The sequence below is a fragment of the Heptranchias perlo genome, chromosome 16 (assembly GCF_035084215.1).
Source record: "Heptranchias perlo isolate sHepPer1 chromosome 16, sHepPer1.hap1, whole genome shotgun sequence".
Taxonomy (NCBI): domain Eukaryota; kingdom Metazoa; phylum Chordata; class Chondrichthyes; order Hexanchiformes; family Hexanchidae; genus Heptranchias; species Heptranchias perlo.
Genome location: NC_090340.1, coordinates 19657255 through 19673625, shown reverse-complemented (window position 1 = coordinate 19673625; position 16371 = coordinate 19657255). Strand labels below are relative to the sequence as shown.

Sequence of the window (16371 nt, the reverse complement as noted above, 5' to 3'; positions counted from 1 at the left end):
GTGTTGATTCTAGTCACCAGTATCTTACCGATAAGTGTTGATTCTAGTCACCAGTATCTTACTGATAAGTGTTGATTCTAGTCATCAGCATCTTACTGATAAGTATTGATTCTAGTCACCAGTATCTTACTGATAAGTGTTGATTCTAGTCACCAGTATCTTACCGATAAGTGTTGATTCTAGTCACCAGTATCCCACAGATAAGTGTTGATTCTAGTCACCAGTATCTTACTGATAAGTGTTGATTCTAGTCACCAGTATCTTACTGATAAGTGTTGATTCTAGTCACCAGTATCTTACTGATAAGTGTTGATTCTAGTCACCAGTATCTTACTGATAAGTATTGATTCTAGTCACCAGTATCTTACCGATAAGTATTGATTCCAGTCACCAGTATCTTACCGATAAGTGTTGATTCTAGTCACCAGCATCTTACTGATAAGTATTGATTCTAGTCACCAGTATCTGACCGATAAGTATTGATTCTAGTCACCAGTATCTTACTGTTAAGTGTTGATTCTAGTCACCAGTATCTTACTGATAAGTGTTGATTGTAGTCACCAGTATCTTACTGTTAAGTGTTGATTCTAGTCACCAGTATCTTACCGATAAGTGTTGATTCTCGTCACCAGTATCCCACCGATAAGTATTGATTCTCGTCACCAGTATCTTACCGATAAGTGTTGATTCTAGTCACCAGTATCTTACTGATAAGTGTTGATTCTAGTCACCAGTATCTTACTGATAAGTGTTGATTCTAGTCACCAGTATCTTACTGTTAATTGTTGATTCTAGTCACCAGTATCTTACTGATAAGTATTGATTCTCGTCACCAGTATCTTACCAATAAGTGTTGATTCTAGTCACCAGTATCTTACTGATAAGTGATGATTCTAGTCACCAGTATCTTACTGAGAAGTGTTGATTCTAGTCACCAGCATCTTACTGATAAGTGTTGATTCTAGTCACCAGTATCTTACCGATAAGTATTGATTCTAGTCACCAGTATCTTACTGATAAGTGTTGATTCTGGTCACCAGTATCTTACTGATAAGTGTTGATTCTCGTCACCAGTATCTTACCAATAAGTGTTGATTCTAGTCACCAGTATCTTACTGTTAAGTGTTGATTCTAGTCACCAGTATCTTACCGATAAGTATTGATTCTAGTCACCAGTATCTTACTGATAAGTGTTGATTCTAGTCACCAGTATCCCACCGATAAGTATTGATTCTAGTCACCAGTATCTTACCGATAAGTATTGATTCTAGTCACCAGTATCTTACTGTTAAGTGTTGATTCTAGTCACCAGTATCTTACTGATAAGTGTTGATTCTAGTCACCAGTATCTTACCGTTAAGTGTTGATTCTAGTCACCAGTATCCCACCGATAAGTGTTGATTCGAGTCACCAGTATCTTACTGATAAGTGTTGATTCTAGTCACCAGTATCTTACTGATAAGTATTGATTCTAGACACCAGTATCTTACCGATAAGTGTTGAATCTAGTCACCAGTATCTTACTGATAAGTGTTGATTCTAGTCACCAGTATCTTACTGATAAGTGTTGATTCAAGTCACCAGTATCTTACCGATAAATGTTGATTCCAGTCACCAGTATCTTCCTGATAAGTGTTGATTCTAGTCACCAGTATCTTACTGATAAGTGTTGATTCTCGTCACCAGTATCTTACCGATAAGTGTTGATTCTAGTCACCAGTATCCTACTGATTAGTATTGATTCTAGTCACCAGTATCTTACCGATAAGTGTTGATTCTAGTCACCAGTATCTTACTGAGAAGTGTTGATTCTAGTCACCAGTATCTTACTGATAAGTGTTGATTCTAGTCACCAGTATCTTACTGATAAGTATTGATTCTAGTCACCAGTATCTTACTGATAAGTGTTGATTCTAGTCACCAGTATCTTACCGATAAGTGTTGATTCTAGTCACCAGTATCCCACCGATAAGTGTTGATTCTAGTCACCAGTATCTTACTGATAAGTGTTGATTCTAGTCACCAGTATCTTACTGATAAGTGTTGATTCTAGTCACCAGTATCTTACTGATAAGTATTGATTCTAGTCACCAGTATCTTACCGATAAGTATTGATTCTAGTCACCAGTATCTTACCGATAAGTGTTGATTCTAGTCACCAGCATCTTACTGATAAGTATTGATTCTAGTCACCAGTATCTTACTGTTAAGTGTTGATTCTAGTCACCAGTATCTTACTGATAAGTGTTGATTCTAGTCACCAGTATCTTACTGTTAAGTGTTGATTCTAGTCACCAGTATCTTACCGATAAGTGTTGATTCTAGTCACCAGTATCCCACTGATAAGTGTTGATTCTAGTCACCAGTATCTTACCGATAAGTGTTGATTCTCGTCACCAGTATATTACTGACAAGTGTTGATTCTAGTCACCAGTATCTTACCGATAAGTGTTGATTCTAGTCACCAGTATCTTACTGTTAAGTGTTGATTCTAGTCACCAGTATCTTACTGATAAGTATTGATTCTAGTCACCAGTATCTTTCCAATAAGTGTTGATTCTAGTCACCAGTATCTTACCGATAAGTGTTGATTCTAGTCACCAGTATCTTACCGATAAGTATTGATTCTGGTCACCAGTATCTTACCGATAAGTGTTGATTCTAGTCACCAGTATCTTACCAATAAGTGTTGATTCTAGTCTCCAGTATCTTACTGATAAGTGTTGATTCTAGTCACCAGCATCTTACTGATAAGTATTGATTCTCGTCACCAGTATCTTACTGATAAGTGTTGATTCTAGTCACCAGCATCTTACTGATAAGTATTGATTCTAGTCACCAGTATCTTACCGATAAGTGTTGATTCTAGTCACCAGTATCTTACTGTTAAGTGTTGATTCTAGTCACCAGTATCTTACCGATAAGTATTGATTCTAGTCACCAGTATCTTACCGATAAGTATTGATTCTCGTCACCAGTATCTTACCGATAAGTGTTGATTCTAGTCACCAGTATCTTACCGATAAGTGTTGATTCTAGTCACCAGTATCTTACCGATAAGTATTGATTCTAGTCACCAGTATCTTACCGATAAGTGTTGATTCTAGTCACCAGTATCTTACCGATAAGTGTTGATTCTAGTCACCAGTATCTTACTGATAAGTGTTGATTCTAGTCACCAGTATCTTACTGATAAGTGTTGATTCTAGTCACTAGTATCTTACTGATAAGTGTAGATTCTAGTCACCAGTATCTTACCGATAAGTCTTGATTCTAGTCACCAGTATCTTACCGATAAGTGTTGATTCTAGTCACCAGCATCTTACTGATAAGTATTGATTCTAGTCACCAGTATCTTACTGTTAAGTGTTGATTCTAGTCACCAGTATCTTACTGATAAGTGTTGATTCTAGTCACCAGTATCTTACTGTTAAGTGTTGATTCTAGTCACCAGTATCTTACCGATAAGTGTTGATTCTAGTCACCAGTATCCCACCGATAAGTGTTGATTCTAGTCACCAGTATCTTACCGATAAGTGTTGATTCTAGTCACCAGTATATTACTGACAAGTGTTGATTCTAGTCACCAGTATCTTACCGATAAGTGTTCATTCTAGTCACCAGTATCTTACTGTAAAGTGTTGATTCTAGTCACCAGTATCTTACTGATAAGTATTGATTCTAGTCACCAGTATCTTACTGATAAGTGTTGAATCTCGTCACCAGCATCTTACTGATAAATATTGATTCTAGTCACCAGTATCTTACTGATAAGTGTTGATTCTAGTCACCAGTATCTTACTGTTAAGTGTTGATTCTAGTCACCAGTATCTTACCGATAAGTGTTGATTCTAGTCACCAGTATCTTACCGATAAGTGTTGATTCTAGTCACCAGTATCTTACTGATAAGTGTTGAATCTCGTCACCAGCATCTTACTGATAAATATTGATTCTAGTCACCAGTATCTTACTGATAAGTGTTGATTCTAGTCACCAGTATCTTACTGTTAAGTGTTGATTCTAGTCACCAGTATCTTACCGATAAGTGTTGATTCTAGTCACCAGTATCTTACCGATAAGTGTTGATTCTAGTCACCAGTATCTTACCGATAAGTATTGATTCTAGTCACCAATATCTTACCGATAAGTGTTGATTCTGGTCACCAGTATCTTACCGATAAGTGTTGATTCTAGTCACCAGTATCTTACCAATAAATGTTGATTCTATTCTCCAGTATCTTACTGATAAGTGTTGATTCTAGTCACCAGCATCTTACTGATAAGTGTTGATTCTAGTCACCAGCATCTTACTGATAAGTATTGATTCTAGTCACCAGTATCTTACCGATAAGTGTTGATTCTAGTCACCAGTATCTTACTGTTAAGTGTTGATTCTAGTCACCAGTATCTTACTGTTAAGTGTTGATTCTAGTCACCAGTATCTTACCGATAAGTATTGATTCCAGTCACCAGTATCTTACCGATAAGTATTGATTCTCGTCGCCAGTATCTTACCGATAAGTGTTGATTCTAGTCACCAGTATCTTACCGATAAGTGTTGATTCTAGTCACCAGTATCTTACCGATAAGTATTGATTCTAGTCACCAGTATCTTACCGATAAGTGTTGATTCTAGTCACCAGTATCTTACCGATAAGTGTTGATTCTAGTCACCAGTATCCCACCGATAAGTGTTGATTCTAGACACCAGTATCTTACCGTTAAGTGTTGATTCTAGTCACCAGTATCTTCCCTATAAATATTGATTCCAGTCACCAGCATCTTACCGATAAGTGTTGATTCTAGTCACCAGTATCTTACCTGTAAATATTGATTCTAGTCACCAGTATCTTACCTATAAATATTGATTCTAGTCACCAGCATCTTACCGATAAGTGTTGATTCTAGTCACCAGTATCTTACCGATAAATATTGATTCTAGTCACCAGTATCTTACCTATAAATATTGATTCTAGTCACCAGTATCCCACCGATAAGTATTGATTCTAGTCACCAGTATCTTACCGATAAGTGTTGATTCTAGTCACCAGTATCTTACTGATAAGTGATGATTCTAGTCACCAGTTTCCTACTGAGAAGTGTTGATTCTAGTCACCAGCATCTTACTGATAAGTGTTGATTCTAGTCACCAGTATCTTACTGTTAAGTGTTGATTCTAGTCACCAGTATCTTACCGATAAGTATTGATTCTAGTCACCAGTATCTTACTGATAAGTGTTGATTCTAGTCACCAGTATCTTACTGATAAGTGTTGATTCTCGTCACCAGTATCTTACCGATAAGTATTGATTCTAGTCACCAGTATCTTACTGATAAGTGTTGATTCTAGTCACCAGTATCCCACCGATAAATATTGATTCTAGTCACCAGTATCTTACCGATAAGTATTGATTCTAGTCACCAGTATCTTACTGTTAAGTGTTGATTCTAGTCACCAGTATCTTACTGATAAGTGTTGATTCTAGTCACCAGTATCTTACTGTTAAGTGTTGATTCTAGTCACCAGTATCTTACCGATAAGTGTTGATTCTAGTCACCAGTATCCCACCGATAAGTGTTGATTCTAGTCACCAGTATCTTACTGATAAGTGTTGAATCTGGTCACCAGTATCTTACTGTTAAGTATTGATTCTAGACACCAGTATCTTACCGATAATTGTTGAATCTAGTCACCAGTATCTTACTGATAAGTGTTGATTCTAGTCACCAGTATCTTACTGATAAGTGTTGATTCGAGTCACCAGTATCTTACCGATAAATGTTGATTCCAGTCACCAGTATCTTACTGATAAGTGTTGATTCTAGTCACCAGTATCTTACTGATAAGTGTTGATTCTCGTCACCAGTATCTTACCGATAAGTGTTGATTCTAGTCACCAGTATCCTACTGATTAGTATTGATTCTAGTCACCAGTATCTTACCGATAAGTGTTGATTCTAGTCACCAGCATCTTACTGATAAGTATTGATTCTATTCACCAGTATCTTACCGATAAGTATTGATTCTAGTCACCAGTATCTTACTGCAAAGTGTTGATTCCAGTCACCAGTATCTTACTGATAAGTGTTGATTCTAGTCACCAGTATCTTACTGTTAAGTGTTGATTCTAGTCACCAGTATCTTACCGATAAGTGTTGATTCTAGTCACCAGTATCCCACCGATAAGTGTTGATTCTAGTCACCAGTATCTTACCGATAAGTGTTGATTCTAGTCACCAGTATATTACTGACAAGTGTTGATTCTAGTCACCAGTATCTTACCGATAAGTGTTGATTCTAGTCACCAGTATCTTACTGTTAAGTGTTGATTCTAGTCACCAGTATCTTACTGATAAGTATTGATTCTAGTCACCAGTATCTTACCAATAAGTGTTGATTCTAGTCACCAGTATCTTACTGATAAGTGTTGAATCTAGTCACCAGCATCTTACTGATAAATATTGATTCTAGTCACCAGTATCTTACTGATAAGTGTTGATTCTAGTCACCAGTATCTTACTGTTAAGTGTTGATTCTAGTCACCAGTATCTTACCGATAAGTGTTGATTCGAGTCACCAGTATCTTACCGATAAGTGTTGATTCTAGTCACCAGTATCTTACTGATAAGTGTTGATTCTAGTCACCAGTATCTTACTGTTAAGTGTTGATTCTAGTCACCAGTATCTTACCGATAAGTGTTGATTCTAGTCACCAGTATCCCACCGATAAGTGTTGATTCTAGTCACCAGTATCTTACTGATAAGTGTTGATTCTGGTCACCAGTATCTTACTGATAAGTATTGATTCTAGACACCAGTATCTTACCGATAAGTGTTGAATCTAGTCACCAGTATCTTACTGATAAGTGTTGATTCTAGTCACCAGTATCTTACTGATAAGTGTTGATTCTAGTCACCAGTATCTTACCGATAAATGTTGATTCCAGTCACCAGTATCTTACTGATAAGTGTTGATTCTAGTCACCAGTATCTTACTGATAAGTGTTGATTCTCGTCACCAGTATCTTACCGATAAGTGTTGATTCTAGTCACCAGTATCCTACTGATTAGTATTGATTCTAGTCACCAGTATCTTACCGATAAGTGTTGATTCTAGTCACCAGCATCTTACTGATAAGTATTGATTCTAGTCACCAGTATCTTACCGATAAGTATTGATTCTAGTCACCAGTATCTTACTGTTAAGTGTTGATTCTAGTCACCAGTATCTTACTGATAAGTGTTGATTCTAGTCACCAGTATCTTACTGTTAAGTGTTGATTCTAGTCACCAGTATCTTACCGATAAGTGTTGATTCTAGTCACCAGTATCCCACCGATAAGTGTTGATTCTAGTCACCAGTATCTTACCGATAAGTGTTGATTCTAGTCACCAGTATATTACTGACAAGTGTTGATTCTAGTCACCAGTATCTTACCGATAAGTGTTGATTCTAGTCACCGGTATCTTACTGTTAAGTGTTGATTCTAGTCACCAGTATCTTACTGATAAGTATTGATTCTAGTCACCAGTATCTTACCAATAAGTGTTGATTCTAGTCACCAGTATCTTACTGATAAGTGTTGAATCTAGTCACCAGCATCTTACTGATAAATATTGATTCTAGTCACCAGTATCTTACTGATAAGTGTTGATTCTAGTCACCAGTATCTTACTGTTAAGTGTTGATTCTAGTCACCAGTATCTTACCGATAAGTGTTGATTCTAGTCACCAGTATCTTACCGATAAGTGTTGATTCTAGTCACCAGTATCTTACCGATAAGTATTGATTCTAGTCACCAGTATCTTACCGATAAGTGTTGATTCTGGTCACCAGTATCTTACCGATAAGTGTTGATTCTAGTCACCAGTATCTTACCAATAAGTGTTGATTCTAGTCTCCAGTATCTTACTGATAAGTGTTGATTCTAGTCACCAGCATCTTACTGATAAGTATTGATTCTCGTCACCAGTATCTTACTGATAAGTGTTGATTCGAGTCACCAGCATCTTACTGATAAGTATTGATTCTAGTCACCAGTATCTTACCGATAAGTGTTGATTCTAGTCACCAGTATCTTACTGTTAAGTGTTGATTCTAGTCACCAGTATCTTACCGATAAGTATTGATTCTAGTCACCAGTATCTTACCGATAATTATTGATTCTCGTCACCAGTATCTTACCGATAAGTGTTGATTCTAGTCACCAGTATCTTACCGATAAGTATTGATTCTAGTCACCAGTATCTTACCGATAAGTGTTGATTCTAGTCACCAGTATCTTACCGATAAGTGTTGATTCTAGTCACCAGTATCCCACCGATAAGTGTTGATTCTAGACACCAGTATCTTACCGTTAAGTGTTGATTCTAGTCACCAGTATCTTACCTATAAATATTGATTCTAGTCACCAGCATCTTACCGATAAGTGTTGATTCTAGTCACCAGTATCTTACCTGTAAATATTGATTCTAGTCACCAGTATCTTACTGATAATTATTGATTCTAGTCACCAGTATCTTACCTATAAATATTGATTCTAGTCACCAGCATCTTACCAATAAGTGTTGATTCTAGTCACCAGTATCTTACCGATATATATTGATTCTAGTCACCAGTATCTTACCTATAAATATTGATTCTAGTCACCAGTATCTTACTGATAAGTGTTGATTCTAGTCACCAGTATCCTACCGATAAGTGTTGATTCTAGTCACCAGTATCTTACCGATAAGTATTGATTCTACTCACCAGTATCTTACCGATAAGTGTTGATTCTAGTCACCAGTATCTTACTGATAAGTATTGATTCTAGTCACCAGTATCTTACCGATAAGTAGTGATTCTAGTCACCAGTATCTTACCGATAAGTGTTGATTCTAGTCACCAGTATCTTACCGATAAGTATTGATTCTAGTCACCAGTATCCTACCGATAAGTGTTGATTCTAGTCACCAGTATCTTACTGATAAGTGTTGATTCTAGTCACCAGTATCTTACTGATAAGTGTTGATTCTAGTCACCAGTATCCTACCGATAAGTGTTGATTCTAGTCACCAGTATCTTACCGATAAGTGTTGATTCTAGACATCAGTATCTTACCGATAAGTGTTGAATCTAGTCACCAGTATCTTACTGATAAGTGTTGATTCTAGTCACCAGTATCTTACTGATAAGTGTTGATTCTAGTCACCAGTATCTTACCGATAAATGTTGATTCCAGTCACCAGTATCTTACTGATAAGTGTTGATTCTAGTCACCAGTATCTTACTGAGAAGTGATGATTCTAGTCACCAGTATCTTACTGATAAGTGTTGATTCTAGTCACCAGTATCTTACTGATAAGTATTGATTCTAGTCACCAGTATCTTACTGATAAGTGTTGATTCTAGTCACCAGTATCTTACCGATAAGTGTTGATTCTAGTCACCAGTATCCCACCGATAAGTGTTGATTCTAGTCACCAGTATCTTACTGATAAGTGTTGATTCTAGTCACCAGTATCTTACTGATAAGTGTTGATTCTAGTCACCAGTATCATACTGATAAGTATTGATTCTAGTCACCAGTATCCTACCGATAATTATTGATTCTAGTCACCAGTATCTTACCGATAAGTGTTGATTCTAGTCACCAGCATCTTACTGATAAGTATTGATTCTAGTCACCAGTATCTTACCGATAAGTGTTGATTCTAGTCACCAGTATCTTACTGTTAAGTGTTGATTCTTGTCACCAGTATCTTACTGATAAGTATTGATTCTGGTCACCAGTATCTTACCAATAAGTGTTGATTCTAGTCACCAGTATCTTACTGATAAGTGATGATTCTCGTCACCAGTATCTTACCGAGAAGTGTTGATTCTAGTCACCAGTATCTTACCGATAAGTGTTGATTCTCGTCACCAGTATCCCACCGATAAGTATTGATTCTAGTCACCAGTATCTTACCGATAAGTATTGATTCTAGTCACCAGTATCTTACCGATAAGTGTTGATTCTCGTCACCAGTGCCCTCAATTCGGTGTTTGTCCCTTGGCTCATTCGCTCATTCTGGTGTTTGTCCCTTGGCTCAGTTCCCTCATTCTGGTGTTTGTCCCTTGGCTCAGTTCCCTCATTCTGGGGTTTTTCCCATGGCTCAGTTCCCTCATTCTGGTGTCTGTCCCTTGGCTCAGTTCCCTCATTCTGGTGTCTGTCCCTTGGCTCAGTTCCCTCATTCTGGTGTCTGTCCCTTGACTCAGTTCCCTCATTCTGGTGTTTGTCCCTTGACTCAGTTCCCTCATTCTGGTGTTTGTCCCTTGGCTCAGTTCCCTCATTCTGGTGTTTGACCCTTGACTCAGTTCCCTCATTCTGGTGTTTGACCCTTGACTCAGTTCGCTCATTCTTGTGTTTGTCCCTTGACTCAGTTCCCTCATTCTGGTGTCTGTCCCTTGGCTCAGTTCCCTCATTCTGGTGTTTGTCCCATGGCTCAGTTCCCTCATTCTGGTGTCTGTCCCTTGACTCAGTTCCCTCATTCTGGTGTTTGTCTGTTAACTCAGTTCCCTCAATCTGGTGTATGTCCCTTGACTCAGTTCCCTCATTCTGGTGTCTGCCCCTTGGCTCAGTTCCCTCATTCTGGTGTTTGATCCTTGACTCAGTTCCCTCATTCTGGTGTCTGTCCCTTGGCTCAGTTCCCTTATTCTGGTGTCTCTCCCTTGACTCAGTTCCCTCATTCTGGTGTCTGCCCCTTGGCTCAGTTCCCTCATTCTGGTGTTTGTCCCTTGGCTCATTCCCTCATTCTGGTGTTTGTCCCTTGGCTCATTTCCCTCATTCTGGTGTTTGTCCCTTGACTCAGTTCCCTCATTCTGGTGTTTGTCCCTTGGCTCAGTTCCCTCATTCTGGTGTTTGTCCCTTGGCTCATTCCCTCATTCTGGTGTTTGTCCCTTGGCTCAGTTCCCTCATTCTGGTGTTTGTCCCTTGGCTCAGTTTCCTCGTTCTGGTGTTTGTCCCTTGACTCAGTTCCCTCATTCTGGTGTTTGTCCCTTGGCTCAGTTCCCTCATTCTGGTGTTTGTCCCTTGGCTCAGTTCCCACATTCTGGTGTTTGTCCCTTGGCTCAGTTCCCTCGTTCTGGTGTTTGTCCCTTGACTCAGTTCCCTCGTCTGGTGTTTGTCCCTTGACTCAGTTCCCTCATTCTGGTGTCTGTCCCTTGACTCAGTTCCCACATTCTGGTGTTTGTCCCTTGGCTCAGTTCCCTCGTTCTGGTGTTTGTCCCTTGACTCAGTTCCCTCATTCTGGTGTCTGTCCCTTGACTCAGTTCCCACATTCTGGTGTTTGTCCCTTCACTCAGTTCCCTCAATCTGGTGTCTGTCCCTTGACTCAGTTCCCACATTCTGGTGTTTGTCCCTTGGCTCAGTTCCCTCGTTCTGGTGTTTGTCCCTTGACTCAGTTCCCTCATTCTGGTGTCTGTCCCTTAACTCAGTTCCCTCAATCTGGTGTCTGTCCCTTGACTCAGTTCCCTCATTCTGGTGTCTGTCCCTTGACTCAGTTCCCTCATTCTGGTGTTTGTCCCTTGGCTCAGTTCCCACATTCTGGTGTTTGTCCCTTGGCTCAGTTCCCTCATTCTAGTGTTTGTCCCTTGGCTCAGTTCCCTCATTCTGGTGTTTGTCCCTTGGCTCAGTTCCCTCATTCTGGTGTTTGACCCTTGACGCAGTTCCCTCATTCTGGTGTTTGACCCTTGGCTCAGTTCCCTCATTCTGGTGTTTGACCCTTGACTCAGTTCCCTCATTTTGGTGTTTGTCCCTTGGCTCAGTTCCCTCATTCTGGTGTTTGTCCCTTGGCTCAGTTCCCTCATTCTGGTGTTTGTCCCTTGACTCAGTTCCCTCAATCTGGTGTTTGTCCCTTGGCTCAGTTCCCTCATTCTGGTGTTTGTCCCTTTGCTCAGTTCCCTTATTCTGGTGTTTGTCCCTTGACTCAGTTCCCTCATTCTGGTGTTTGTCCCTTGGCTCAGTTCCCTCATTCTGGTGTTTGTCCCTTGGCTCAGTTCCCTCATTCTGGTGTTTGTCCCTTGACTCAGTTCCCTCATTCTGGTGTTTGTCCCTTGGCTCAGTTCCCTCATTCTGGTGTTTGTCCCTTGGCTCATTCCCTCATTCTGGTGTTTGTCCCTTGGCTCAGTTCCCTCATTCTGGTGTTTGTCCCTTGGCTCAGTTTCCTCGTTCTGGTGTTTGTCCCTTGACTCAGTTCCCTCATTCTGGTGTTTGTCCCTTGGCTCAGTTCCCTCATTCTGGTGTTTGTCCCTTGGCTCAGTTCCCACATTCTGGTGTTTGTCCCTTGGCTCAGTTCCCTCGTTCTGGTGTTTGTCCCTTGACTCAGTTCCCTCGTCTGGTGTTTGTCCCTTGACTCAGTTCCCTCATTCTGGTGTCTGTCCCTTGACTCAGTTCCCACATTCTGGTGTTTGTCCCTTGGCTCAGTTCCCTCGTTCTGGTGTTTGTCCCTTGACTCAGTTCCCTCATTCTGGTGTCTGTCCCTTGACTCAGTTCCCACATTCTGGTGTTTGTCCCTTCACTCAGTTCCCTCAATCTGGTGTCTGTCCCTTGACTCAGTTCCCACATTCTGGTGTTTGTCCCTTGGCTCAGTTCCCTCGTTCTGGTGTTTGTCCCTTGACTCAGTTCCCTCATTCTGGTGTCTGTCCCTTAACTCAGTTCCCTCAATCTGGTGTCTGTCCCTTGACTCAGTTCCCTCATTCTGGTGTCTGTCCCTTGACTCAGTTCCCTCATTCTGGTGTTTGTCCCTTGGCTCAGTTCCCACATTCTGGTGTTTGTCCCTTGGCTCAGTTCCCTCATTCTAGTGTTTGTCCCTTGGCTCAGTTCCCTCATTCTGGTGTTTGTCCCTTGGCTCAGTTCCCTCATTCTGGTGTTTGACCCTTGACTCAGTTCCCTCATTCTGGTGTTTGACCCTTGGCTCAGTTCCCTCATTCTGGTGTTTGACCCTTGACTCAGTTCCCTCATTTTGGTGTTTGTCCCTTGGCTCAGTTCCCTCATTCTGGTGTTTGTCCCTTGGCTCAGTTCCCTCATTCTGGTGTTTGTCCCTTGACTCAGTTCCCTCAATCTGGTGTTTGTCCCTTGGCTCAGTTCCCTCATTCTGGTGTTTGTCCCTTTGCTCAGTTCCCTCATTCTGGTGTTTGTCCCTTGACTCAGTTCCCTCATTCTGGTGTTTGTCCCTTGGCTCAGTTCCCTCATTCTGGTGTTTGTCCCTTGGCTCAGTTCCCTCATTCTGGTGTTTGTCTCTTGGCTCAGTTCCCTCATTCTGGTGTTTGTCCCTTGGCTCAGTTCCCTCAATCTGGTGTTTGACCCTTGACTCAGTTCCCTCATTCTGGTGTTTGTCCCTTGACTCAGTTCCCTCATTCTGGTGTCTGTCCCTTGGCTCAGTTCCCTCATTCTGGTGTTTGTCCCATGGCTCAGTTCCCTCAATCGGCTGTTTGTCCCTTGACTCAGTTCCCTCATTCTGGTGTCTGTCCCTTGGCTCAGTTCCCTCATTCTGGTGTTTGTCCCTTGGCTCAGTTCCCTCATTCTGGTGTTTGTCCCTTTGCTCAGTTCCCTCATTCTGGTGTTTGTCCCTTGGCTCAGTTCCCTCAATCTTGTGTTTGTCCCTTGGCTCAGTTCCCTCATTCTAGTGTTTGTCCCTTGGCTCAGTTCCCTCATTCTGGTGTTTGTCCCTTGGCTCATTCCCTCAATCTGGTGTTTGTCCCTTGGCTCATTCCCTCAATCTGGTGTTTGTCCCTTGGCTCAGTTCCCTTATTCTGGTGTTTGTCCCTTGGCTCATTCCCTCAATCTGGTGTTTGTCCCTTGGCTCAGTTCCCTCATTCTGGTGTTTGTCCCTTGGCTCAGTTCCCTTATTCTGGTGTTTGTCCCTTGGCTCAGTTCCCTCATTCTGGTGTTTGTCCCTTGGCTCAGTTCCCTTATTCAGGTGTTTGTCCCTTGGCTCAGTTCCCTCATTCTGGTGTTTGTCCCTTGGCTCAGTTCCCTCATTCAGGTGTTTGTCCCTTGGCTCATTCCCTCATTCTGGTGTTTGTCCCTTGACTCAGTTCCCTCATTCTGGTGTTTGTCTCTTGGCTCAGTTCCCTCATTCTGGTGTTTGTCTCTTGGCTCAGTTCCCTCATTCTGGTGTTTGTCCCTTGGCTCAGTTCCCTCATTCTGGTGTTTGTCCCTTGACTCAGTTCCCTCAATCTGGTGTCTGTCCCTTGGCTCAGTTCCCTCATTCTGGTGTTTGTCTCTTGGCTCAGTTCCCTCATTCTGGTGTTTGTCCCTTGGCTCAGTTCCCTCATTCTGGTGTTTATCCCTTGGCTCAGTTCCCTTATTCAGGTGTTCATCTCTTGATTGATTTTGGCTATTCATGTGGGTATGTTTCTTTATGCTTATTGTGTTGAAGGCTGTGAAGGTAGAAAATATGAAAGTACTGGTGTTAACATTTTACTTTGGACAACCAATGCATGGTATTAAAGGGAGACCTTTCGGAAAAGGTTTGTCAACTGCAATTTTGTTTCACAAATCAATGAGGCAATGATGCAAATTTTATAGAAAGCAGTCTGATAAAAAGCAAAACTAACCCCTTAACTTTTCTCCCTTCCCAATTGAAAGATGATTTGTGAGCAATTGTATCCAGTGCAACAGAATCTGCACAACAAAATGACCCAGTGACGTTTAGTTTTTCACTTTTTGTTTCACTTTGTCATTTTGTGATGTACGTTTTCTGTCACTGGTTCAGTTTATTATGTGTTTACGTAACTGTGTCATATATGCGCTTTGTGTCACTGTCATTTTGTAAATGCATTTTATGTCATTTCATTTTGTGTCACTGGGTCACTTTGTAAAGAGCTTTCTGTCATTATGTCATTTTCTGATGTGTGCTTTGTGTGCCTGGATCATTTTGTGATGTGTTCTGTCATTAAGTAATTTTTTTGATGTATGTTTTGTGCAAATATGTTTCCTGTCATTGTGTCATTTTATGTAGTGTGCTTTGTGTCACAGTCATTTTGTGATATATGTTTTGTATCATTGGGTCTACTTATTATGTGTGACACTTTAAATACTTCTGAAATAAAATGTAAATAAGTAACACAGGACAATATTAATGTTCTTTGAAATTCTCTTTATAGTTTGCGCTCTTTCCCTCCCCCCAATTTTCCTTGCCCCTCTCCTGAAGGCACTAATTTTTACTGGGGTACATTTCAGCAGTCAGTGGTAACCTGCTGGTATTTCATCCATTTGGCCATTCTTCATTTGTGAGCCTAGACAGGCTATTTTACTTGAGACATTGCTCTGAGGCCAATCCTGACTTAACCTGACATCCATACATGGATAGAACTCGGAAATCTGGGCACTTCTACCTCTCCCTCACCCAGAGGTACTGAGGCCAAGTGCTTTCTTATGTTTTTATATATCTTTACATAAAAAATGTGTTAAAAAATTGTACCATTTTCTTGTGCGAAGTGGATTGTACAGATAAGCAAAAGGATGTACCGCTTTTCCACCTTCCTAGTGATAGGTCCCTTCTTGTTTCCCCTCTTAAATAGGCTGATGAAGGAGACTTGTTACTGGGAAGGAGGGAGACAAAGAAAGAATTGAACGAAGACACCAAACACTGTTTCTGGTAATCTGTGTTTAAACATTAGCTCTTAAAGTGATAGGACCACTTCTGCAACAATTACTGTTGTAATAGAAAGTCAGGGATGTGTTATTTGTAAACTTGTCAAAATATAAATGACAACTCTTCAAATAGCTCAATGATTTTATTCAATGAGAGGCTGAGCCACATGAACCAAGAAGAGCCTGGGTTTAATCCCCTGTCTGCATTGAGATAGTTCATCTCAAACTGGGTGGGTGAAAGGGCACAATAATTGGTCTTTATGCCTCTTAATTAAGAGAAAAGTGGGCCAACGTTCCTTTCCCTCAATGACTCCCACTAGAGGTGCACATGAATGGATATCATTTGAGGACAGGACTGGGTTTGTATTACGAAGACCGTCCTTATACTCCAAGTCAAACCATTATGCACACAAAGCTGGTATAGAAATGTTCTGTCCCCAAGCTCTTTCTGAAACATGCATTTATTATAACCTCTGAACTATTTATAGGACATTCTCCTTCATCTGGATATTGCAATATCACTATTTGGTTTTGATTAACTGTATAGCTTGAAAAAATTATAGAAATGTTTGAGCCACTGGCATTTCATCTTAAAAGCTAACCTCTAAATTATTGGTGATTTTACCTCCTCGTTTTGTTGGTTATTAACTTCTACCCATTTGGGTTCTCCAATGCTCTACATTATTCCCATTGAAGAAACAAGTCAGTAAGTGGTCTTTACTATTGGCATTTATCAATTGTCCAT

General features: G+C 40.4%; 1 protein-coding gene across 1 annotated transcript in view; it reads left to right on the top strand.

Moving 5' to 3' along the window:
* LOC137333538 (receptor-interacting serine/threonine-protein kinase 2-like) overlaps positions 1 to 15720 on the top strand; it is a 123285-nt gene extending 107565 nt beyond the window's left edge. The window contains exon 12 of the mRNA XM_067997746.1: positions 15554 to 15720. Coding sequence (XP_067853847.1) covers positions 15554 to 15558 — 5 coding nt within the window. The 3' untranslated portion in view covers positions 15559 to 15720. The remainder of the gene's footprint in view (positions 1 to 15553) is intronic.
* Positions 15721 to 16371: the final 651 nt, after the last annotated feature.